Below are 27,669 nucleotides of genomic sequence, written 5' to 3' on the forward strand. Positions count from 1 at the left end.
AAACTGCACCATACACCACCAACTTAAAGAACTTGACAACTCAGGGCTCCAAAGTAACGTAACACTTTAATAGTTGAATACATAACAGCCAATACTGTACAGTTGGCAACACGTACACTGTACAAATATCTCTCCGATAATACCGTTCCGCAGTATCAACTCTTGCACTGGCCTCTCCGTCTCGTTCCGGGCTTGCACTGGGTTCAACAGTTCAGGACTGACTTCACACACTAGGCTCGTTGTGTCGGACTCGATCGCAGACCAAGATCAAGACGCCAGCCGTCTCAACTGTACTTGACAGTACTCCGCACTGAACCGTCGTAATGCTCCGTACAGAACCACACCGCTGAACTGTGCTGTAGTCGACCGGACTGTAGTGAACCGGGCTCTGAACCCCTGCCGTGAACCCGCTTTCTGAACCTTGCTGTATTGAGCCCCTTTTCTCGACTGTCTTGACTGCGACACCTCCGCTCTTTATATAGGGTCCCTACTGGCCTTCTCGAACAGGACAGAACGCCGCTCGACGTTTCTAGGTGGTCAGATGACTACAACTCTCGTGACGCTCCTGAGCTCTGTTCACGACGTCGATCCTTCCCGGACCGCCGTCGATCCTTCCCGAACCGCCGTGTTGACACTCGTCTCGGCTGACCGTGGTAAATCGTCACGGTTGACCGCTCGTCTAGCGCTGGCCTGGGGCGATTTGCGTCGGCTAACTACACACACACCACTACCCCCAACTGTGCCACCACCAGGTTTATAACAATATTATTAAATTAAACTGAAGTATAAATGTGCCAATTTTGAGATGTTTGTTTTAAAAAAAAGTTCAAAGGAAAAAAAATGAAAACCTGATTTTTTTTTTACTTTCTCTTGTCAACATATTTATTAAAAACTAGAAAACTCTTTGAGTTGAATGAAATCTCTGCATTTTGTTTTGTTTGTGTGTTCAGTCAAACTAACAGCACAAAACACATCACATGCTAAAGTTGACTAGTTCAGTGATGCGAGAGATGTAGTGTCTAAAACATTTCCTATTTTTAAGAAATTCTTTCTAGGACTATAAAATGTTTATAATAATTATACAAATATATCTTTATTATCCTTGAGGAAATGTGTCTTACAATCTTGCATTACACATAACAAACATAAAAACGTTTATAAATTAATATTGTTTATACATTTCATTGTTGAAAGCGTCATGTTCCGTTTTGGGATTTCCTTTTCACTAACTGCAAATTTTACTCTTCAACTAACCACGCCTGGGAAAGTACAACTGCCAGTAGACCGTGACTTGAGGGCAAGGATGGATTGAGGGCGGGTTTGGGTGTTTGCCTCCTTAGTAACTCAAACCGATGTGTATTTGAGACAATAGAGGGAGGTAACCAAGCTATTTCCCTTGTGTAGTGGAGATCGTTGTGCCCTAAACATCCCCCTCTCTCTTCTCATTCCCTTATCAACATTTTGTAATCTTCATGACATTTCCCCTATTGTTTTTAAAATGTAAGATCTTTAATTGACTACACCGACTGGTAGATTGTTTATAATAAGGGGAGGGGGTGCATTAAATTGACCAGGACGTACTGCTGTTTCTACTTCCTGTTTATTCCCTTGAGATCTCAGTATTTACACATTTATGAGCAGAGTGTACGCTGTTCTGGTGTAGTCGTTCCTTTACCTTTTGTTTTGTGTCTCAACAGGTCCGTGTTCCTATTTGAAATATCATTTCAAACGTTAATTCTATTTGTTGGCCAAGATCTGACTGTCTAGTACATTGCGATGAGAATGTGCTCTGTTCAAGGTAGAGCAATTATCATTTATAGTATTGAGCTCAACTAGAATTGTATAATATTTGTTGTTTTGCTAAGTAATTTGATTTACAAAGTTTAAATAGCAATACTTTTTAAAATAGTTATTTACACGTATTATGATTGTAACAAATTATTAATATAATGATGTGGAAATGTTTTAGGACTAGGACTAGGAATGTGCTTGGTTGTTATTGTTTTCCAATGACCTATCTAATACTAATAGCATTTGACAACCAGTCCTAACCCAGCCTTCGGGTTTGCCTTACTTAGCCTTTTAAAATATTCGTTTACATTATATAATAATTATATTGTGACTTGCGAAATGCTAGATTTGTACTTTTATTCTCTAAAATCACAACTTATTAGCACAAAGTATTTTTTAAACGAATGGAAAACAACAAAAAATAGAAGCTTTTCTAAATTGAATTTGTTGTTGCTGCGTTCAATGTCTCTCTACATCACTAAGCAAACACAAGGGATCACGAATAGATCTAAATGTTGAAAGGATAAATTTAGGGAAAACTAGGTCTCTGTTTTTTGTTTTATTTTTCTGGCGGTCTATGACTGAAGGAAATCAGATTGAAAACATCTGAGGAAACACTTCACAAGATAGAGGCCTCCTAAATCAAGAGTGTTGTAGACCTAATAGCTGTCAGGAAAAACAAATGTGATGGTTAATTTCCTACTGGACTTTTGTGTTTAGTAATAAATTAAAATTCTGGAAAACGAATTTCTATGAACTAAAACTAGAACGGTGAATTTCAGGGGCTGGGACACGAAACGAATTTAAAAATATATTTATATATATATACACCAACAAGGAAAATATTTTTCACCAGCGTATTTACTGTACAGTTAAAGGTAGGGGTCTAGGCTCTGCGTCTCTAGAGCTCTAATACAGGTTTAATGATATGACATGGATGGTATTCATACACAGCAAATAGGTCTAGAGTAGTTAGTATACAAGAGTAGATATTATTTTCAGCGAGACTAGGTTATGTACAAGTATACCACATGAAGCACACCTTAGTCACAATGCCAGCCATAGGCCTACACTCCGCAACCACATACACCTATGCACACCGACCAAGTATGGCCCATGTAAAGCCAACAGATCAAGCTCAAATTCACCAGAGTCCTAGCTCGACTCTCTTAAACAAGAAAATATAAATTCCTTGTGACTCATATGATTATAATGATAACCAATTTAGAGCTACGAAATAAAGAAGAAAGTATCATAAAACTCAACACTGGGGAACAACTAAAAGAAACGCCAGCAAAAAGTAGCCAACCAAACTAAGAGACAACAAGTAATGGCGTTTACAGAGCGCGTCAGAGAACATGAGCAGCAAATACTACGGGGTGCATACAAGAGAACAAGTAATGGCGAGAACCTGAGCAGCAAATAGTACGGGGTGCATACAAGAGAACAAGTAATGGCGAGAACCTGAGCAGCAAATAGTACGGTGCATACAAGACAACAAGTAATGGCGAGAACCTGAGTCCGGGCCTTCTATTTAATGACGGATGAATACTACTTGTTCCCCACCCCTTTTTTTTTTCGCGCTTAAGTTACGTGGTGTAATTCTAATCCGACTCGCAGAAATAAAAGAGTGATCTTTCCATGACTTCTTGGTGGTGTCAGGAATGGTTGAGCCATCAAGAGAATTCTATATATAGATCCTGTTGTTATATCAACCGAGGGGAAAGATTCTTGTTACCTGACGAAGGGCCGTACTGCTGCAGACCTGCTCCATCACCTGAGATGAACTCCGCTTGGTGGCAGGGCTTTGAGACATAGGTAGGGCCGGCCCTAACAATTGCGGGGCCCAATGCGGAACGGAGGCGAGGGGCCTAGTCTGGGTAGGGATAAACATAATGTCAAAATTAAGATTTTGTATCAGAAAATACATTCGTCTTTGCAATAACTTTATTAAATGAAAGCTCACAATGCCGTTTTTATTTAGTGGCATCCCAAAATGACAATTGTCTCTATTTTTCAGTAGATTTTTATGAGCATTCAGGAGATTATAATAATTTCAGAAGATTTCCAGGAGACCCTGGAAAATTAGGAGGCCGCGGAACTTCTGTTGGTTATGTATAAGTGTATAAGTTGTAATGGTTTAATTTAATAATGTACACTGTGACTGCATAGGTCTCCGTAGTGCACTGCTTAGGAAATCTTCTGTTTGGCGTAGTGCCCAATAGCTTCTATATAGTTGAAATGACCCTTCAGTATGTGCATATTGCCTCGAAAACTTTTGAATCCATCAATAAAATGGTCCTCCACCAACGATACACTTTTTGGCCCTTGTATTTTCAGTGAAACAGTCAGTATTACAATACTATCATATATTTGAGGGGCATCCTCCAAGAAAAAACTCTTATTCTCAACCTTGAACTTAACATCCTTTAAACGAAAGACCAGTAATGCACAGTTTTGAACAAAACACTCACCTAGCATACAAAAATGCACCCGCTATACACACAAGAAGTAGGCCTACAATAGAACATCGATTATCTGGATTAAAATTGGGAACGGTGTATGTCCGAATAATCAATCCTCCAGATAACTAAATGCGGAATTTTATAAATGGTCCAATTCACCAACTTTTAACAGGCCCTTATATTCACTGCCATTCTGAAGCAACTGCCTAAGGGTCAAGAAGGTCAAATCAGATTCAACGGTGACCTCTATAGAGAATGGTGTGAAGCAGGGTTGTGGGCTTGCTCTGATACTCTTTGCAATATTATTTGGAGCAATGCTAAATAAAATGAGGCGACGCCTCGATGAGGGCATCTACATTACAATCCTCAACGATGCCAGCATATTTAACTTACTGCGTCTGGTCTCCCATACAAAATGAAAGATATAATTGCTACTGAGCTGCTCTATGCGGACGATTGCGACCTACTTGCACACACCGAACTGGAGCTTCAACTTGCCGTCCATGAATTTGCTGATGTTGTTGCTTCGTTTGGTCTTCCATCCACCTAAAAAAACGGAGGTCATGCTTTAGAAGTCCCAATGGGAACTAATCCAGATCCACAAATCTCCTTAATGTTGTTGACCAGTTTACCTACCTAGGCAGCACAATGTCCAACGATGCGTCACTGTCCAGAGAAGTAGACAACCGTCTCGCAAAGGCTACTGGCGCTTTTGACTGCCTCAGACTGAGAGTATGGCGGAATAGGTCTCTTTTCCTAGCAACAAAAATCAATGTTTGTAAAGCAGTGGTTCTCAATACACTCTTGTATAGCTCTGAGACCTGGGTGCTCTATCAATGGGTTTTAAGGCTCCTGGAACGTTTCCATCAAAGGTTCCTTCCCCTCATAATGGGCATACGCTGTCAAGACTACATTACAAATAACTATGTTCTGCTATAGGTCGGTGTAGACAGTATAGAAGTACTAATTAACATTCGACAGCTGCGCTGAGTCGGACACTTATCGCTCATGGGAGATGACCGCATGCGAAAGTCAATCTTCTTTGGCGAGCTTAGAGAAAGACGGTGAAACAGAGGTGCCCCCCGTAAAGATGAACTCAGGAGCCATTTCGCACTCACTGGCATAGAGGAAAGTAGCTGGCATCAGATGGCCTCTGAGAGAGACAGTTAGAGAGCTCTAACAGAGGCTGCGGGACCAACAACTGATGTTATTGAATGGCTATCTAATTGATTTCATTGTTTTGTAAAGGACAAATCTCTCATTTAAAGTCTCAACTAATATACCTTCCTTTGCTGATTGGGTGATCCTGATGTATAATATCACTCTATAGTTCACGGCAATAATAGGAAACACAATGCCACTTGTATGCATGCTAAATATATTTTTCCTCTTTAAAAATTAAAATTAACATTTTTTTGAGTGTAAGTTGTAAAACTGAGATTACAGTTTTGAAACTGTTTTCGTAAATGTGTTATAAATATGGTGACCGCTGATTCCCCTTACTAAATAGTCTCCCGGTTTGTTACTATTAATAGTGAATAGTTGTAAAAATGGTGTATTTTTATGAAAAAAAAATGCTTGCATAGTTGATTTTAAAAATTAGATTTTTAGCTTTCAGAAAAGAAAAAAGTAGCCGTTGCATCAGAACTTTGAAAGGTCTAAAATATTGTAATGTCGGATTTCCATTTCTTTTCTAGTTTAAGAAATCTAAATGGGACGGTCGGACGGACCACACAAAACTAATAGCATCAATTCCCCTTTCATTTTTAGCATCAAATTTTTTGAAAAAACTTTTAAAAATAAAATCAATAAAACCCAATACAAACTACAACAGTGCCTCAGCGTCGTGAATGATCAAGTTCATTCTTCTTATGATAAACCTAGTTTCTAGTTTCTCCACAATAATTTGAATATTTAGATGTGCTTCTTTCCAGCTGAATGATCTCTACATTTCACTATTCCTCTAAAAACAAGGTTACAAACTAAAAATCGGCCCCCGAAATGGTCCACCCAGGCAGGTAAAAAAGCAGGTTTCAATACTATCAGAATGAAATTCTATCAAAGACAAATGACAGAGAAAAATGGAGAAAAAGGGTTGACAGATCTTGTGTAGTGCCCCAGCGGTCCAGCAGACCAAAGGATAGGTGAAAGTGAATGCGAAGTTAGATGTGAACCTGGCCTAACTGATGTCTTATAATGAATATCTAATTGATCTAATTGTTTTGCAAAGGGCCAATCTCTTATTCTTCAAGAATAAAACATTTCCCTTATAAAATCCCCCCAAAAATAAATATTTTTTTTCTTTGTTAGGTGTTTTATAGTTGCTGTGTATTGCTGCAGTTCACGCAATAATATGAAAAACTTCTTATCAATTGTTGTTTTAAATTATGTCTGACTTATATGCATACTAAATAGATTTTTTCTCTTTAAAAAATAGTAAACATTTTTTGGTGTGTAAATTTAGTACTTAGTATATAACTTAACAATAAAAATAAAAATAAATATTTTTTTGGACAAAAAATGTACAACCATTTGCATAAATGTCTTACAAATATGGAAAATTGCGTCCGCCTCTAATAAAGAGCCTCAAATGTTTGTTACTATTAAAAGTGAATAGTTGTAAAAGTGGTGTATTTTTAGGAAAAACTGCTTGCATAAGTGATTAAAAATAAGATATTTCGCTTTCAGAAAAGAAATAGTATCCGTTGCATCAGAACTTTGAATGGACTAAAATATTGTGATGTCGGATTTTCACTATCTTTTCTAGTTTACGAGATCTAAACGGGATGGACGGACGGACAGACAGGCCACACAAAACTAATAGCGTCTTTTCTTCTTCCGGGGGCCGCTAAAAATCTAATCTGGCATGTGGTTAAATAAAGTCTAAACCAGTGAAGACTAAAATGACGAGGAAGTCTTAAAGAATGTTGGCTCCCAGCTCGTGTTCAGGTGCAGCCCATTTGGTAACGTTGTTTTTTTTTTTTTGTTTTAAGCTGGATTAGTTACAGCAGACAACAATAGTTGAGGTATAGAGTGACCGTTCTTGGGAAATGTGAAACACACTGTAGTTTGAAAAGCGGTTTGAAACTCAAGTTCAAAATAATGTTCATATTTATACAGCAAACCTTTTTTTGTCTTAATGCAGAAAATATGTCTTGAAAACTGAAGGATTCTGTTTCGCTTGGACGCATGGCCAGAGTGCAAATTAAATTTTGCAGGTAAAAACATTTATTTAGTCATTTAAAGGATATTTTACAGAATTGTTATGTTAATAATCCTTAAATCTATATTATAAAGTAGAATGTGTGGTGTATGTATGTATGTATGTTACTTATAGACATCAAAACCACTTATAGACATCAAAACCGCTTGACCAATCTTGATAAAACTAGGCAGGAATGTTCCTTGGGTACCAATTTAGACCGTAGTGTATGTATTGTAGCCTTAAAACAAACTTAAGACCCTCAAAAAAAATAAAGTTGTCCGACTCTATTACAGCTATAGTATTTTATGGATCTAGGCCATGTCTACAATGTTGACATGAGAAAAGATAGAAAGGATTTAGACCTAGATCTAATTTTAAGAAATACACTTTGCGCAGATAGTTTTTTACTTTGACACATGAAAATACAAAAGAAGATCCATTGATTTCATTATATAATAAAATTAATCTTCAATTTTGTGTTTCAAAAGTATTTTTTACATTAATTAGTTCCTTATATTCTTATATCTGTGATTACAGATTTTCTGACGAACATTCTTTCATTAGACAATACCGTAATGAATCGCGTACTAAAAATTAATTCGTTTAATTGTTTACTTTATAATCCCATCCCTAGATCTAAAACTCTAATCCAACTCTAAGATGATAAAACTTCTCTTCGCACAGATAGTTTTATACTTTAACACATAAATATATTAATTAAAGTCCATTCATTTCATATTTTGATCAAATAAACATTCAAATTTGGTTTTCTAAAGTTACATTCGTTTACGAAAGCTGCGAAGCCGAGTTGAGATAGGCCTAGATCTATATTCATTCATGAATCGCGTACTAAAAATTATTTCGTTTAATTGTTCACTTTATAATCCCATTTATTTAACAAAGCTATCGCTCTTTTCGTTTTTAATAGATAAGAATGTATCGACTTTGGGTAAACCATTTTCGCAAAACTAATTTTATTTTCGTAGCGAAACTGAAATAACGTGAAAGGATCATTAGCTACGTTTAACATACATCTAAATCCAATCCACTAGATTATTCAAAAGCAAATGTTTTAATTAAAAAAAAAAATGGATTTAAACCTATTAGCTATTTTGATTTGATAGCTTCATTCACACTATTTTTACATTGACACATTCGCTTTACTTATTACATTATTATTTCGTTTAATTGTTTACAAAACACTCTCAGTGACTATATCGACAGTAATGCGCAAATAAAGACCCGCGGGTCGCGGGTAACATATGTCTAGTTATAAATAAATACAAGTTAAAAAAAGACTATGACATTAAAATTATAACTCTTTTACTTGTGTAAATGTTCATATTTCATTATTTCTTCAGAAAAACAAAAGAAAAATTCGAAAAGATATTTTTTTTTGCTTCTGTCATTTGAAATTACATTTATTTATTTATTTAGGGTTCAAAATTAATAAAGAAACTACGAAAATAATGTCACAAAAATGAAATAGCTTATTTAAAGATAAACTATTTCACCTGTATATTTATCAGTTACCATCTAGATGTATTTGGAAAAATACCTACAGTAAGGCACATGTGATTTTAATAATTTTAAGCAATAAAGAATAGACATAATTAGTTACTTAGACCTAATATCTAATGACAATGTCTAAAAGTACCAGTTAACTCCTCCTTTGTGGTCAGAGATGAACACAATCTTATTACAAAGCTCTGTCTGCCTGTCTGATAAAAGTGTGTACACGTTATTTCTGCGACACCCAATCTCGGATCAAGCTGAAAATTTGCACGATTATTTCTTTTACCAGGCAAAACAGGAATAGATATTAAAAAAAACAACAATTATTAAGTTAAGTTTAACTATTGGTAATTTATTATTTTGGTTGGCAACTCGAACAAGGGAAAGAAATTGTACCTGACTGATAAGGTAGTATTAGTTGATTAGTTCACTTTATATTTTGTAGAGAGAAAAGTTTGAAAATAGCTCTAGATAGCTATAAAACCTTTTATTTTCATAGGTACTTCTCTGGTACAGTGGTTAGTGGGCTTAAGAAGGCTGAGGAGGCTTTAGCCCTCGAGTTCGAATTCAGGGCGTTGAATTTTTTTTATATAAATGCATTTAAAAAGCGATCAGATACTCCCTACTTTCTGCCCCCACCCTTTTCCAACTGTTCCAGACAAATGATAGGATTATAGCCCACTGAGAAAGCTAAAAGCATGAGATTGCGCTAAGCAAAACATCCATCCATCCAAGTGGCACTACAGCCAATGGAGGGTTCTGGCCTGCTCCAGCACATCTTTGCTGCGCTTTACATCATCATGCCCGAACTTTTAGCTGTTGTAGATCTGCCTCTACATCAAGCCACTGTACTCGTGGTCTGCCTTTGGGGCGCCTGCCTGTTTTTGCCGGTGAACAATCTTTGCTCCTCTGTTCTCTGGCATTTGTGAGCTTGCGCTCCCAGAGCTATTTTTATATGTAATTTTATGTATTTTTATATGTAATTTTATTTTTCTACTTGTAAAGGTTAGAGCTATTTTTATATATTTTAGTTTTATAGGTTAGTGTTAGATTTTATACCACATATTTTTATATGAGTTAGTGCGGGATAGTATATACGTCCTGATTGTCCTCCATGTTGTTTCTTGGACAGTTGACCAGTGTACGGTCAGTACCGCATCTCTGTCTGTGTGACGAGAGGTCTTGGTGATCTTAAATGCTAGTAATTGTTTTCAATATTTTTATTCCTGTACATGGGACGGCCTGCTATTATTACTGCTGAATATAGCTGCTGAAATACATGCTTGTGTGTTATTGCTGCTGTATCTAATATTGCTGCTTTAAGCTGCTGCTGTAGATTTATTTTGTTTCTGTAGTGTGGCCTTAGTGGCTTAGTTATAGTCTGTTTCTGTTCTTAATGAATACTAATAGTAAGTGTACTAAGGCTAAGGTATTCTTGTTTTAGTTTTAGTGTTATGGGTTGGTTGTAGTAGTAGAATATTGTAGATCTAGACTAGTTTATTGTAGTGTGCTTGTGTAGATCTAGACTAGTTTATTGTAGTGTGTTTGTGTAGATCTAGACTAGTTTATTGTAGTGTGTTTGTGTAGATCTAGACTAGTTTATTGTAGTGTGTTTGTGTAGATCTAGACTAGTTTATTGTAGTGTGTTAGTGTAGATCTAGGTCTAGTGTAGTAGTTGTAGTGATTTAGTTAGATAGTTGGTTTTATCAGTTTGTGTTAGTTGGTTTGGTTAGTTTGTTGGTGTTTGTAGAGACGTAGATTTAGAGGGTTTTAGTTAATTGCTGAGTTCAGTTGTAGTGGTTAGTCAATTTAGTGTATTATTTTATTTTATTATTGATTTTTTTATATTTAAGTAAAGTTTCATTTTGTATTATTTAATTTCAAGTAAAGTTTCGTTTGTGTTTTCATTTAGTTTAGGTTAGTATAGTTTAGTTGTCTGGTTACGTAGGCGACTCTAGCCCCTTGGTCGTAGACTGAGGTGCACAGATTGAGCCCACCCAGTAGTGCAAACATCTGCCTACTGGTAAATTTTAATGTTGAGCAGCAGAGAATAGGTCTTCACTCAGCGCCTCCTGACCTGCTCACACATTCTTTCGAGGTGACCTGCCCAACGTAATGTTTCATTTTATTTTCGTCACTATGGAGGGGTCTTCATATAACTGGTATATTTCTTAGTTGTTGCAAGTCCTCCATCTGGTTTCTTCATGTATAGTACAATAGATTTTTCTAAGGATTTTCCTTTTCCAAGTATTTAGCAGATTTCAGTTGTTTTTGTCCAGGTTTCACTTGCATACATTTGCATACATAACTACTGGTCTTATGATTGTTTTGTTAGTAACTTTTTTTTTGTTTTTTTAGATATAACTTTGCTTTTAAGTATGTGTTTGTGTTATAGAAATCTCAGATGCATGCTATCTAAATATTTAAACGTTTGGTGAATTCATAAAAATATTTCTAACAGCACATATTTATTATTATTGTTAGTCTAGATCTATTACAAATTTAGGCCTAATGACATACATGATCCAAACGTATTGATACAATCACACTTAATATAAACTATTGCACTCAACATCTAATGCAGTATTTTTAAAGCCTGCTTTGTGGTCAGTTTTTTTGCTTGATTATTTCATTTTGCTTCCCTTTTCGTCTCATCGAGAGACATATACATACACACCCGATCGAGAGACATATACATACACACCCGATCGAGAGACATATACATACACACCCGATCGAGAGACATATACATACACACCCGATCGAGAGACATATACATACACACCCGATCGAGAGACATATACATACACACCCGATCGAGAGACATATACATACACACCCGATCGAGAGACATATACATACACACCCGATCGAGAGACATATACATACACACCCGATCGAGAGACATATACATACACACCCGATCGAGAGACATATACATACACACCCGATCGAGAGACTTATACATACACACCCGATCGAGAGACATTTACATACACACCCGATCGAGAGACTTATACATACACACCCGATCGAGAGACATATACATACACACCCGATCGAGAGACTTATACATACACACCCGATCGAGAGACATATACATACACACCCGATCGAGACATATACATACACACCCGATCGAGACATATACATACACACCCGATCGAGAGACATATACATACACACCCGATCGAGAGACTTATACATACACACCCGATCGAGAGACATATACATACACACCCGATCGAGAGACTTATACATACACACCCGATCGAGAGACATACACATACACACCCGATCGAGAGACTTATACATACACACCCGATCGAGAGACATATACATACACACCCGATCGAGAGACATATACATACACACCCGATCGAGAGACTTATACATACACACCCGATCGAGAGACATATACATACACAATAGAAAAGTCGCTCACCATCAAACATTTGAACTACATGTCCTGCCCCGCCCTGTGTTGTAGACCATTTCGCTATGCCATGGATGTTGAACTTTAACTTGTGCAGGATCTCAATGTCGGGATGTCATTCACACTTTTTTTTTTTTTAGAAGGTGGAGTTACAAACCTCTGACGAGGCGGGAATATAAGTTGTTTAAGCTTAACAATAATAAGCATTAGACGCACTAACTTAAAAGTGGGCTACTCATTATAAAGATCTATTAGATACCTTGTGTAGATTTACAAAGATCTACTGAAGATCTATTTTTTTCTCTATATTATAAACCTTCTGTAGATTTTCATAGGCTTACCTTCTTGTTGAACAAAAATATTTTCAATACTTACTCATTACATCGCCCCAATAAGTCATGTAATTAAATTCATGATAGATCTAGACTAATAATAATAAATCTGTACATTTTCTTTCCCAAGTTTAATACCAAACAAAATAATTAATTACCAGTAGCTAATTAACTAATTGGTTAAATGTTTTCTACTCTTTTTTTTGTCAGGTACAAGAAATAATTGTGCAAAATTTCAACTTGATCTGAGATTGGGTATAGGAGAAATAACGTATATAAACTATCTACCAGACAGATAGAGTAAGTTGAGATAAGCTTTTAAGAATATTAAAGTGAAAAACTACAGTTTTAAATTATTTTTTTTCTTTCTGCTTTCAGTAATGAAACTTACAAAGACTTAAGTAGTTCAACACGTATATTGCAACGATATTTATTTGTACATATATACACCACAAGTAGAACAGCAAATAAATAAGTAAATAAATATAATGACATCTACCCAGACTACACGCAATGTGCGTACCTCAACCAGCATTAACACTACTGCGCCATTAACAACAGTTACACACTCTTCAACTAACAACTCCACATCGCAGGTGAACTCCTCTGACGATGGTGCTATTGCCGGTGGATGCATTGCTGCTCTAGTAGTAGTTGCACTGATAATCATCGGGAGCATTCTCTTCTACAGAAGACGTAAGCTTCAATCTGAAACCAACAAGCACCACAGTCTTAACTCTGAACCACATTTAGATAACGATCAATATTTGAATGTTGATTTACCAGACATAACACAACCATCTCTGCCTCCTCGAGATATACAAGCTGCCTACCTCAACACTTTAGTCTTAGACACATCTTTACCTAATACAGAGTTCAACTTGTCACACATCAATCAAAGTTCGACCTTAACCAATAATATAGACAAAGAAAACAAAGCTATAGAACAACTAATTACAGTAGAAGCCAACACTCAAAGTGAGAAGCCAGAATTTTATCTCGATGATAATACAACGAATGATGCATACACATCTCTCAGATCTCAGACAGGCGAATGTGTCAACCCATACAATACGTTGCAAGAATTTGAGGACACTCCTCAAGAGACAGCCAAAAAACCTTCCAATAATATTCCAATAAAAGGAAGTGACATATCAGTGATAAGTCTTCCTGAACTAGAGAAAACAATCCATTCTTTCTTAGAGAAAAAACATTTAAAAAGTGAAGAAATGAAGAGTGCCTACTTGAATTGTGCTTCTAATGGAGTTAAACAGGACACTAATGGAGTTAAACAGGACACTAATGGAGCTAAACATGATATCTATCAAAACTCCCCACAAAAAAGAAAGACACATCTCAAGGCTCGTAAAGATAAGAAAAATAAAAAGAATTTCAACAAAGGCAAGAATGACAGGCATGACCAAGTCTACAGTAACCATTAAAATGATCATGTTATTTTTTTTACCCTTTTGAAAAACAGTATATATTACAATACTTCATAAGTATGTTTTTAAATGATAAGTATGTTTTTAAATGATAAGTATGCTGATTGTGTTGTGTTTTAAAGGTCGTTGGTGATAAAAACAAGAGAGAGAGAGAGAGAGACATTACTCTCACAAAATCATAACTTAACAAACTCCTGACATAGACGTTCATTAATGTTGAACAATAAATAAAAACAAACGAAAGATTTTTGTTCAAAGTATTAGATCGAAAGAAAGTAGTTCAACAATCGTATTCCTTCTACTGTGTAGATTTATACATTTTTTTTTTATTTTATATATCCTAAAGTGACAGTGTGCACTCTGCCCAACATTTCAAAGAAAACTTTTGACGTTCCCTTGATAGAGTTTTAAATCTTTGAACATTGTTCGATTTTTAAAAAATATTTTTACAAACATATATTATTGAATAACACCTTTGAAAAATAGTAGTTGTTATTCCTAACATAATTGCTGATTACAAGCAATAATAATAAGAATATATATACCCAACCTTTTTTAAAATTTCGATAGTATATCAGCTATAATTGGAAATTGCTGATCAATACTGAGGCGCAGGAAAATGTATCCCTAAATTATTTTATAGGTATGTTTTTTACTACTTAAAAAAAGGAAAAGTTTTTTTTTAAAGATTTGCCATTAATTGCATGAAGGGCATTATGTAAATATAGGGTTACCAGATACCAGCATTCTTAAAAGAGAAACGAAAGTCTTACAAAGGTGGACAAGAAGACCTCAACAAAAAGCAGACCACAGTCAACTTAAAAAAATAAGGATTACAATTTCTGAAATGTGTCAGTCAATTATAGGCAGTTGTCTCATGACCGGGTGCTACCACATCAGGTTTCACGCCTCAACACATCTCTCTGACAACACTTTAAAGTGCCTCGGTATCTACTATTCTCTCACCTATCGATTGCACTGTCCAGTGGCAAAGTCTGTTCTCGTCATTCTGCTGGGCAGAATTGAATCAACTCTTTTCTTCAATGCTCGCTCTTGTCCAGGTGGAAGTGATTAGTTTCCAATACGAGGAACCTTCACACTGTTGTGGATGGTGCGTGATGACTGTGGTGTGCAGAGTTACAACAGAGATGAACAATTTGATTGATGAATAAAATGCCATTGCAAGAAAGCCGGAGATTTTTTTTTACACTTTAGGCCTATGCTTGGACTACGAATGACATGACCTCAAAAAGGAGGGAATGTCTTCCCTTTGCTGGGCGTCTGGGAACCCTTGGTAAATATTTTCGAATTCTAGATATACATGCTATATCAATATAAATATTTTTCACCAGTTTCTGATGGTTGTCCAGTCACATTAATTTAATCTTATTTGCTTCATTTATCAAGAACAAAACTAACCCTAACAACACAGTCATTTCACCAATTAACTGAGAAGCGCGGCTAATTGTCTAGCACATTTAAAACTAGTCTTGCTTAAAACATAAGAGAGAACACAAGGCTTTAGACGTGGCATCCATGTTGTTATTTGCTTTAATAATGGTGGTAAATAAAAAAAAATAATCTATTGTCATATTAGAAATGTCTCCTTTTGATTTTAAACATTTGAATACGGAATATTAGATTCATAAATTGTTTAGTGCAACAAAAATATAAGGACATTTATCTTTTTCCATAATATATTCATGTATTAAAATGCATATTTAAATAAAATACGCATGAGTCTATATACAACAATTAATTGAGAGAGAGTACAGCTTATTAGAGCGATTACTTTGTTCTTCCATTTACGATGATCAATTTCCACGAAATAAATGTGTACTATACATTTCTTAAAAGGGTTCAATATTATTGTCATTGATTATGTTTACTTTTTGACTTTGTTAGTAATATTCAATATTTATTTTAATTTGGTGGGGTATTAAATTTTTGTGTACTTTGTTGTATTACTTTTTAAAGCAGATCCAAGGAGAATCGAAAATCATCTCTCTATGGATTAACATTTAGAAGTATGAATATTTATATTTATATATCCTGGGTACAAATCAGCGGGCGTAGCTGGTGGCGCCTCAGCCTGGCACCTCCGTGGAAACCACGGTATGCTCTAGTGAGTGTACTTGCACTTGGTGGGGATGTGAGAAAGGCTTGCTAACCAGTCCGAAACTCATTGCGTCGTTCCCCATACGGAAGGTGATGACCCGCCCACGGGGGCGATGGCACATTATAGGAATATGGAGGCCCCCACCCAATGAGCTCAGCCTCCGGCCTCACATGGGAGGAGGAACCCATTGCGTTGGCTTAAGGGACCGTGTCCCATGACCAAACGGATGTGATTAAATGATCACCTAGTTGCAGGGGGACTCCAGACAAAGGGGTTGATGAAGAGCCAATTGCTCATCCTTTCCCAAGTCACAAGGTTCATCAAAGGGATGCAGATGATCTCGAACCATAAGTGGACATTTCTACGGTGGGTAATGCTGCCTTAGTGCATGGAGGCCTACAAATGGGAGGTAAGGCTAGTACTGACAAAACAGAATACCCTTAAGTAGTCTATATGATCACGAGAGAAAAAACATATACTTCATTTCAGTGGGTCTAAGAGTTTATTAAAATGATAACAGCTATGCAATGCAAGGCCACATGTTGTGCATTTATATCTCTTTTTTATGTCCTAGTGTATCCTATATATATATATACTTCTTGTTCAGTAGTATAGCATAAAAACACAAGTAGCTGTTAGTGTGTCTGTAGGATTTAGAAAAGGTAATATTGCGAAATAATGGACGAAAAAAACCCTTCATGTACCCCCCCCCCCCCACCTTTCATTGTAAACTGTTCAACATAAAATACAGAACGCATGACTTGAGTTCAAGTTAAATTAAAACAGGATGTAAATAACAAGTGCTCAAGAACACCTTTGAGAATATGTTGTTTTAAATTGAATTACAGATTGAATGTCATATTTTCTCACATTTTCCCCATGGCTTAAGGAGTTAGCTTCGCAGATATCACTTAATACCCAGAAGAAGATTTCCTTATAGTTCAGTTACATTGCTGCCTTCTCTAGCAAAGCTACAAAGAAACAGTGTCATTTAAGATGGTTTGACACTTCCAAGCTATAAACAATGTGTCATCATTTGAGTGTACATTTATGCACTGGATAATGTAAGTTTAACTCAAGATTCAATTCAGTCTTTTACTCAGGGTTCTACTAGTATCATTTATGAAGAAGGTGTCACTGAGTCATTTACTGGACTTACATTCTAGGTGTCACTGAGTCATTTATTGGACTTACATTCTAGGTGTCACTGAGTCATTTACTGGACTTACATTCTAGGTGTCACTGAGTCACTTACTGGACTTACATTCTAGGTGTAACTAAGTCACTTACTGGACTTACATTCTAGGTGTCACTGAGTCACTTACTGGACTTACATTCTAGGTGTCACTGAGTCATTTACTGGACTTGTATTCTAGGTGTAACTGAGTCACTTACTGGACTTACATTCTAGGTGTCACTAAGTCACTTACTGGACTTACATTCTAGGTGTAACTGAGTCACTTACTGGACTTACATTCTAGGTGTCACTGAGTCATTTACTGGACTTGTATTCTAGGTGTAACTGAGTCACTTACTGGACTTACATTCTAGGTGTCACTGAGTCACTTACTGGACTTACATTCTAGGTGTCACTGAGTCACTTATTGGACTTACATTCTAGATGTCACTGAGTCATTTATTGGACTTACATTCTAGGTGTCACTGAGTCACTTACTGGACTTACATTCTAGGTGTCACTGAGTCATTTACTGGACTTGTATTCTAGGTGTAACTGAGTCATTTACTGGACTTGTATTCTAGGTGTAACTGAGTCATTTACTGGACTTACATTCTAGGTGTAACTGAGTCATTTACTGGACTTACATTCTAGGTGTAACTGAGTCATTTACTGGACTTACATTCTAGGTGTCACTGAGTCATTTACTGGACTTACATTCTAGGTGTCACTGAGTCACTTATTGGACTTACATTCTAGGTGTCACTGAGTCAATTACTGGACTTACATTCTAGGTGTAACTGAGTCACTTATTGGACTTACATTCTAGGTGTCACTGAGTCATTTACTGGACTTACATTCTAGGTGTCACTGAGTCATTTACTGGACTTACATTCTAGGTGTCACTGAGTCATTTACTGGACTTACATTCTAGGTGTCACTGAGTCATTTACTGGACTTACATTCTAGGTGTCACTGAGTCACTTATTGGACTTACATTCTAGGTGTCACTGAGTCACTTACTGGACTTACATTCTAGGTGTCACTGAGTCATTTACTGGACTTACATTCTAGGTGTCACTGAGTCATTTACTGGACTTACATTCTAGGTGTCACTGAGTCATTTACTGGACTTACATTCTAGGTGTCACTGAGTCATTTACTGGACTTACATTCTAGGTGTCACTGAGTCACTTATTGGACTTACATTCTAGGTGTCACTGAGTCACTTACTGGACTTACATTCTAGGTGTAACTGAGTCATTTACTGGACTTACATTCTAGGTGTAACTGAGTCATTTACTGGACTTACATTCTAGGTGTAACTGAGTCATTTACTGGACTTACATTCTAGGTGTCACTGAGTCATTTACTGGACTTACATTCTAGGTGTCACTGAGTCACTTATTGGACTTACATTCTAGGTGTCACTGAGTCAATTACTGGACTTACATTCTAGGTGTAACTGAGTCACTTATTGGACTTACATTCTAGGTGTCACTGAGTCATTTACTGGACTTACATTCTAGGTGTCACTGAGTCATTTACTGGACTTACATTCTAGGTGTCACTGAGTCATTTACTGGACTTACATTCTAGGTGTCACTGAGTCATTTACTGGACTTACATTCTAGGTGTCACTGAGTCACTTATTGGACTTACATTCTAGGTGTCACTGAGTCACTTACTGGACTTACATTCTAGGTGTAACTGAGTCACTTACTGGACTTACATTCTAGGTGTCACTGAGTCACTTACTGGACTTACATTCTAGGTGTCACTGAGTCATTTACTGGATGAGTCACTTATTGGACTTGCATTTCCTTCTTAAAAAATTATTAATATGCATACTTTTAGTAAAAAAAAAATATATATACTTTTGAGTTTGTGGCGAGTAAATCCCTGGGCTGTGACTCACTGCCGTAAATATGAAGTTACATTTATTACAAGCACGCTAGAGGAGAACACTTGTTAAAGGTCATAACGAATTAATTATTACCATTTTTTTTTTGTGATATAAAGGGACACAACTCACACAAAATCGTAAATTTGCAAACTCCTGATCGGGGCATTGATAGTGTTTGATATTTCATTTTTTTTTATATTAGATGGAAAAAAAGAAATAAAAATCGTATTTATTCTACTGTGTAGATATATAATCTTTTTTTTCTATTTAAAAGGCAACTTGTGCCCAATGTTGGAATGTGATAAACATACCAAAGAAAACATTGTGTACTAGTTCTCTGGATAGATTTTAAATTGATTTAATTAATTACTAACTTTTTCTATCGATGTTTTTTTTTTAGAAACATATATTAGCCTACTGTATAACACTCCTTAAAAAAGTAGTTGTTATTCGTAACAATATTGCAGATTACAAGCAATAACAAATATATATATACCCCCTTTTTTATTTCGCTAGTCATTATGTGGGGTGATTACTTTTGCCCCGACTGAGACAGTAGCGCAGGCTAAAATTATGATTTGGTTTTTGCTCTTTGCGTTAGTTTATTGTTATATTATATTCAGAATACGATAACTAAATACTGACTACAAATGTCATAAATCACTGGGTCAGACACTCAGGATGTACTGTTGAAATGACAGTGTCAATAGTTTTCTTCACGCCTCTACTGCTTCCTGCTTGCATCAAAAGTTTGCAATCCAAACTTGTTCATGGAAAAGCTGAGCTTAACTTGCGTCTGTCCTACACGTGACTAGCTGCCAATAACAGGAGCAAAAAATAAGGCAGGAAGTAGATTTGGTGAAGCGGTTCTCATTCTTTAATCATACGACAGACCATCTATTTTTCAACCATCTAATTAGCTTTGTATTGCCACTAAAGACAAATGTTTAGTTCTAAATTTAAGTTTAGTACTTGAGTTGAGATTAGGAGTTGAGTTTACACTAACAAGCATTAAGTTTCATTTCATTCTGTTTATTTTTATTGGAATTTCAATAGAATTTGAAATGTCAATTTGCTCACCGACTCAATTTGAATGGGCGTTTTCCCATTGATGTTTCAGAAAGCAGTCCTAGCTGACTTAGTCTCTTGGTTTCTTGTACTGTTACATTTCACAGACATAGACACCAAAGGAAAGTTATAAATAGTAATGGGAGAATTGATGAGATACATTTCAGAGTGAACTGTCAAGGATATTGAGACTTACAATGTAATTAGTAGAAAAACAATCAAGCCAAATAAACATTTATGCCATTATTGTGTTAAAAAAATCTGGGACAATAAGTTTTTTGAATATGTATAACAGTAACTTGAATTTTAATTTTTGATTATTACTGAAGAAAATGAAGATACTTTAAGAAGACTAATTAGCATCTGTTATTGGATTATTATCTCTAAAATTTGTTTTTGTTATTCGGTTTTAAAAGTTTCGTAACTTTCTTCACTATGAAGAAGGGAGAAATGGAACACGGGCCTCTTACGACCAGGCAGCCATCGAATCAGTTTGAAGTACATAATACATGTTTACTGATAGACTAACAAAACAAAACGAAATATAGAAAAATACTTAAAAAAACAACAACAAAGCTTAAGTAAGAGAAAAGAACTGCACATTTACAGCCATATATCTCAATCTCAGTATTCTAACATTTATTTCCCGTTTTCTATATAAAAAATTAATTATCACTTGTTCACTAGTTAATTGGTTAATATTTTTTGCGTAACTTTTATTCTGGCCCACACATAATGGTGCAAAGTTTCAACTTGAGACAGGGAAATAGGAGAAATGACGTGTACAAAGTTTGTGACAGACAGACAGACAGACAGAGTGAGTAGATGAGAGATGATGTGTACAAAGTTTGTGTCAGACAGACAGACAGAGTGAGTAGATGAGAGATGACGTGTACAAAGTTTGTGTCAGACAGACAGACAGAGTGAGTAGATGAGAGATGACGTGTACAAAGTTTGTGTCAGACAGAGTGAGTAGATGAGAGATGATGTGTACAAAGTTTGTGTCAGACAGACAGACAGACAGACAGAGTGAGTAGATGAGAGATGACGTGTACAAAGTTTGTGTCAGACAGACAGACAGACAGAGTGAGTAGATGAGAGATGACGTGTACAAAGTTTGTGTCAGACAAACAGACAGACAGAGTGAGTAGATGAGAGATGACGTACGTGTACAAAGTTTGTGTCAGACAGACAGACAGACAGACAGAGTGAGTAGATGAGAGATGATGTGTACAAAGTTTGTGTCAGACAGACAGACAGAGTGAGTAGATGAGAGATAACGTGTACAAAGTTTGTGTCAGACAGACAGACAGAGTGAGTAGATGAGAGATGACGTGTACAAAATTTGTGTCAGACAGACAGACAGACAGAGTGAGTAAATGAGAGATGACGTGTACAAAGTTTGTGTCAGACAGACAGACAGAGTGAGTAGATGAGAGATGACGTGTACAAAGCTTGTGTCAGACAGACAGACAGAGTGAGTAGATGAAAGATGACGTGTACAAAGCTTGTGTCAGACAGACAGACAGACAGAGTGAGTAGATGAGAGATGACGTGTACAAAGTTTGTGTCAGACAGACAGACAGACAGAGTGAGTAGATGAGAGATGACGTGTACAAAGTTTATGTCAGACAGACAGACAGAGTGAGTAGATGAGAGATGACGTGTACAAAGTTTGTGTCAGACAGACAGACAGACAGAGTGAGTAGATGAGAGATGACGTGTACAAAGTTTGTGTCAGAAAGACAGACAGACAGACAGAGTGACTGGATGAGAGATGACGTGTACAAAGTTTGTGTTAGACAGAGTGAGTGGATGAGAGATAACGTGTACAAAGTTTGTGTCAGACAGAGTGAGTGGATGAGAGATAACGTGTACAAAGTTTGTGTCAGACAGAGTGAGTGGATGAGAGATAACGTGTACAAAGTTTGTGTCAGACAGAGTGAGTGGATAAGAGATGACGTGTACAAAGTTTGTGTCAGACAGAGTGAGTGGATGAGAGATAACGTGTACAAAGTTTGTGTCAGACAGACAGATAGAGTGAGTGGATGAGAGATGACGTGTACAAAGTTTGTGTCAGACAGACAGACAGACAGACAGAGTGAGTGGATGAGAGATAACGTGTACAAAGTTTGTGTCAGACAGAGTGAGTGGATGAGAGATAACGTGTTCAAAGTTTGTGTCAGACAGAGTGAGTGGATGAGAGATAACGTGTACAAAGTTTGTGTCTGACAGAGTGAGTGGATGAGAGATAAGGTGTTCAAAGTTTGTGTCAGACAGAGTGAGTGGATGAGAGATAACGTGTTCAAAGTTTGTGTCAGACAGAGTGAGTGGATGAGAGATAACGTGTACAAAGTTTGTGTCAGACAGAGTGAGTGGATGAGAGATAACGTGTACAAAGTTTGTGTCAGACAGACAGACAGACAGAGTGAGTGGATGAGAGATGACGTGTACAAAGTTTGTGTCAGACAGACAGACAGTGAGTAGATGAGAGATAACGTGTACAAAGTTTGTGTCAGACAGAGTGAGTGGATGAGAGATAACGTGTACAAAGTTTGTGTCAGACAGACAGAGTGAGTGGATGAGAGATAACGTGTACAAAGTTTGTGTCAGACAGACAGACAGAGTGAGTGGATGAGAGATGACGTGTACAAAGTTTGTGTCAGACAGACAGACAGAGTGAGTAGATGAGAGATGACGTGTACAAAGTTTGTGTCAGACAGACAGACAGACAGAGTGGGTAGATGAGAGATGACGTGTACAAAGTTTGTGTCAGACAGAGTGAGTAGATGAGAGATGACGTGTACAAAGTTTGTGTCAGACAGACAGACAGACAGAGTGAGTGTGTGATAGATAACGTGTACAAAGTTTGTGTCAGACAGACAGACAGACAGAGTGAGTGGATGAGAGATAACGTGTACAAAGTTTGATTCAGACAGACAGAGTGAGTGGATGTAAGCTTTGTAAAACACAGGCAGGCAGACTAGAGACAACGTGACCCCGCCATGACCTATATGCTATGTTGCTTCTAGTCTGAACGTAGAGCTCTTCATGTTGTCTACTTACATCAAGATTCATTTTATTGAAATAGAAATGTTCATTTCTGAAATTGAATTCATAATGTTAAATTGTAACCAGGGCTAGCAGAGAATTCACACGATTGAATGATGAAATTAATTGATTAATGTCGTCAGTTCGCTATTCTGTACAAGAGCTATTCAGGCATGAAGTTAGCCCGGGTACGCTCAACGTGGCACTCGGGTGGAAACGATCATTTGAGGAAGTGATAAGGCTGATTGAATAGCAAAACAAAACTCCTGTGGGAGTGTCCAAGGGAATGCGAGAGCCCTCCCATTGCACGGTGCGGAGTTGAAAGAGAGCTTCCACGTCCCTGTCGATAATCCATGCGCCGTTTCTCAACGGAGCGTTACACTAATGGGGAGTCCAGCACGGTTTGCTTGGTACAACATAGGAAAATGGCTGAGGTTCCTGGTGTACTCGGCCTTCGGCCATGCATTCTAGTCCATGCGCCCGGAGTGCCAAATACATCGGAAATAGCAATGCTTTACATAGGCATTGACTTAGATCTCTTCCAGACAGTTATGTTCAAGCAGGCTTACACGCCTAGAGCTCAAAGAGCCTTCGGCTCAGCTCTTTTGACAATCAAACGGCATAAAGTTAGACCAGCCTCGACAGAGTTCAAATATGGATAGTCAGCACATGAGCTGTATTTTAACGACTCCTTACAGTAAGCTGCATTTCCGATTAAAAAATTATATAGATCTACCATGATTGTCAGGTTTAGGATCTTCTTATATCTGTAAACAATCATTTGTTGCCTAAAAAAAAGTAGAAGGTGAATGATTGCTAGTGAACTCAGTCATGCAAATCATGACCATTAAAACGGCTACCCGGTTCAAGAACATTATTGACAAGTTACATACTTGTTCTTCATTATAGTTCTACTTTAGATTAGATTGGAGGACACTCTAATTCCTTCTACTTGTCAGACTTTTTGAAACATTACACAGACTTTTGTTGCTGCATATCCAACATGTCTGTATACATTGTGAAAAGTTCTGAGTTAGACATTGTCTTAGGCTCAACAACAAAATGTGTTCCCATAAAGCACGTGACTATACGTCTATTTCATTCTGTTTCACCTCCTACTATGTAACTAGTCAAGAAGCGTCTCCGTTAAAATTATCCATTAAATTTTTTAAACTTGTTTATTGTGTACTAGCACTACAACAGTGGTTCCCAAACTTTTTTGTCTCGTAGACCCCTTGTCATGTTTTTTGGTTATCCGTAGACCCCCTGCTTAAGTTAAATTGAATTTTTGAAAATTTTGTTTAAAAAAATTTCTAGCCAGTAACAGAAATAGTGAAAAAGTTTTTTAAACCTACATTTGAAGGTGAAATAATTTTTGAAAATAAATGTATTAACAAAATTCAAATTTAAACCATTATATAACAGTTAATATGTATCGTTACTATCACTATACACATTTTTTAAAGGTTTGCAAGCTTACCATCCGTTACTATGGAGATTATTTTTCATATAGGGATTTGTTGGTTTATGAAGTAGTTCTTCAAAACATTAAATATTAATGTGCCTTAAGTATCACAGTAAAAGTTTTCACAAAGAGCAGTTTTTCGTGGATTTCTTGAGCCATAATAATTTGAATAAAAAAATACATCATTACTAGACAAAGCTGATTCTGTCAGCTGTATAGAGAAATTTTTTGTTTGCAGAAATATTTCGTTTGCAAAGACTTACATAAGAAGAAAGAAAAATTTGACTATATTCCAACAGAGCTCAAGAATTTAGTGAACTCTTCTACAAATCCATTGCCCTAACAACCAATGAGTCAGAGTTTGCATGGATGGTTCTCAGAAAGCCACCACAAACGGAGGAGCTGGAATATTTATTGAATGTCCCAATGGAGAAAAAATAATTTAAAAATTAACCACAGAGAAGAAATAGGAGCACTGGAGGTAACAGTTACCAGCTAGCCAATCGGCCAAGTTCGCCAAACAGTTAATTTTTTTCTTGACCAATATTAAAAATAGTAATTCAAAGCTTGACAAACTCTGATGTATCCTAAATGAAACAACTCATGATGCATGGAGTGATGGTAGATGGTCACCTTGCCTGCTCGCATCTCCCGTCGGGAGATTTGGGTTAGGATGTTATAATCCACATAATCTGAAGGAACATCCAAATTTTTTTGTACAAAACATATTGTGTGACCTGTTCTCCAATGTTTAAATAGAAGGAAATAGAAGGCTGACACACTTGCCAAATGTGAGAAAACAAATACACACTTGAACATCGCACTTTATCAGGAAGAAAAGAAGAAACTAATAGTGAATTGTAAAAACGAGAAATGGATAAGCTCTCATTCGATATACAAGGAAGATGAAACCTATTATAAACTATCCCGATATAACCACCTAAAATTTTTCACATCAGAACCGTACACATCATAATGAGAAAACATATGTTCCGGAAGCTCAAAATTGGGACCATTGAAATTTGTCCTTTTGGAGTGTCACCAGAGAATGCCACCAATGCCTTCAAAATTGCATTCTTCACCAAGAGGCCCAAAACAAGACACCGGTCGCAAAACCCAAACATGAAATTCTTTTAATGATATAAGTTTGTGTATGAGTTTTTTAACTATTTCTTCAATGGCTAGTAAAATCAATAATTTGCCTATCATGTGAGGTTTTTACTATAATCATTTTCTCAATGTCATGTCAAAGAGAGTTTTTGTGGGTGTATTCTGAACTTTATCTTTGAGTGTTGCAAACTTTTTTCTTTTTATTAGGGTGGTATCATCTCAAATGATCCTCCAGCTTAATTGGTTTCATAGCATCATAAAAAAATGGCACATTGTTTGACAAGGAAGTAATGAAGTTCAATTTCAAATATTTAACGCTGTACAGTTTACATTTATTTATTTTAAAGTTATAACTAGACAAAACTACACTATTTAAATATAGTTATTAAATTAAAAAAAACAATTTTTCATTCAATCAGCAGGATAAAAAATTTAAGGATTTTCTAAGGCACAAATCATTAATGTGTGTATGAAAAAAATTACAATTGTTAAAATTAAAGTCACAACATGCTGAATTAAGATTCTTTATCGTAGACCCCCGTGCACATCTCATAGACCCCCAATTCCCTTTTTAACTTTCGTAGACCCATTGGAAGTCTTCGTAGACCCCTGGGGGTCTATATAGACCACTTTGGGAATCACTGAAATACAATGACTAGATCTCGTGCTATTTATAACTTTACAGACTAGAGATAAGGGGGAAAAAAAGCACGTTTTTAAATCACGTAGTGACGTAATGGTACGGATGACTTGGTTTCAATACACGAGACAGAACTTATGTAGGTCATGATCGCGTAGACCAGTGCTTCTCCAACGTCTGCAGGTCTGGAAGTTCTGTACAAGCCTTACACGATAGTGGCGGATCTTTGGTGCAGCCCAATTTGTCCGTCCCAAATGATACTAGCATAGCCACAGGTATAAAGACTATACTTCTCTATCTGAATCCAACTAAATAAAGTACAGCATTTTTTTCTAACCATATCACAACATTAACTATTGACAGCCAATAATAGTGTGTCATACAACAGTCACAGGACTAAAGTTTGATTAGCTAAAGCAAACAATGTACAACATAAATACAACTAGAATGTTTAATACTTAATGCTTATTGTATCAAGCCATAATGCTCGTATGCATTATTACTTCCACGGCCCTCATTAATAGTGACGAAGAAATGAATGAAAATAGTTGATTTACTTTTCACACGTATGTTTCTGCAGAACATCCAAAAAATAAAAATGGAAATGAAATGTTTAAATTCATCAAATGATTCTTACAACTGGATATTTCTGATACTGCGTAACCACTTTAATAAAACATTGTTTATTCAATAGTAAATTGTAATACTAATTATTTTCTGACTATTTTCCAAAGTTAAACACTTGAAATATTTAAAAATTACATTTGTATAAGTTTTACTGTAGCACAAATGCAATGAAATTAGAGTAGACGCTTATAATCACAGAAACTTATGAGATATGTGAACTTGCTATTAGTCGGCAGAGAAGGATTGTACTCAAAGAGACGTTGGATAGGCAGACTGGCACGTCCTGTTCCCCCTGGACTGTGCCTGGGCATGTGTCT

The 27,669-nt window shown here is 36.5% G+C and overlaps 1 protein-coding gene across 2 annotated transcripts; it reads left to right on the plus strand.

Moving 5' to 3' along the window:
• The first annotated feature begins 1,543 nt into the window (after positions 1 to 1,543).
• Positions 1,544 to 16,045, plus strand: LOC106079343 (uncharacterized). 2 transcript variants are annotated; one of them, XM_013240500.2, is made up of 3 exons: positions 1,544 to 1,798; positions 7,402 to 7,474; positions 13,123 to 16,045. In XM_013240500.2, exon 3 carries the CDS (start codon positions 13,233 to 13,235, stop codon positions 14,184 to 14,186), a length of 954 nt encoding a protein of 317 aa, XP_013095954.2. In that variant the 5' UTR covers positions 1,544 to 1,798; positions 7,402 to 7,474; positions 13,123 to 13,232; the 3' UTR covers positions 14,187 to 16,045. The 2 variants fall into 2 exon arrangements, with proteins under 2 accessions (XP_013095954.2, XP_055901490.1); XM_056045515.1 differs by lacking the exon at positions 1,544 to 1,798 and adding an exon at positions 6,948 to 7,219.
• The last annotated feature ends 11,624 nt before the right edge of the window (positions 16,046 to 27,669 follow it).

Source organism: Biomphalaria glabrata, chromosome 11 (genome assembly GCF_947242115.1).
Source record: "Biomphalaria glabrata chromosome 11, xgBioGlab47.1, whole genome shotgun sequence".
NCBI lineage: Eukaryota > Metazoa > Mollusca > Gastropoda > Planorbidae > Biomphalaria > Biomphalaria glabrata.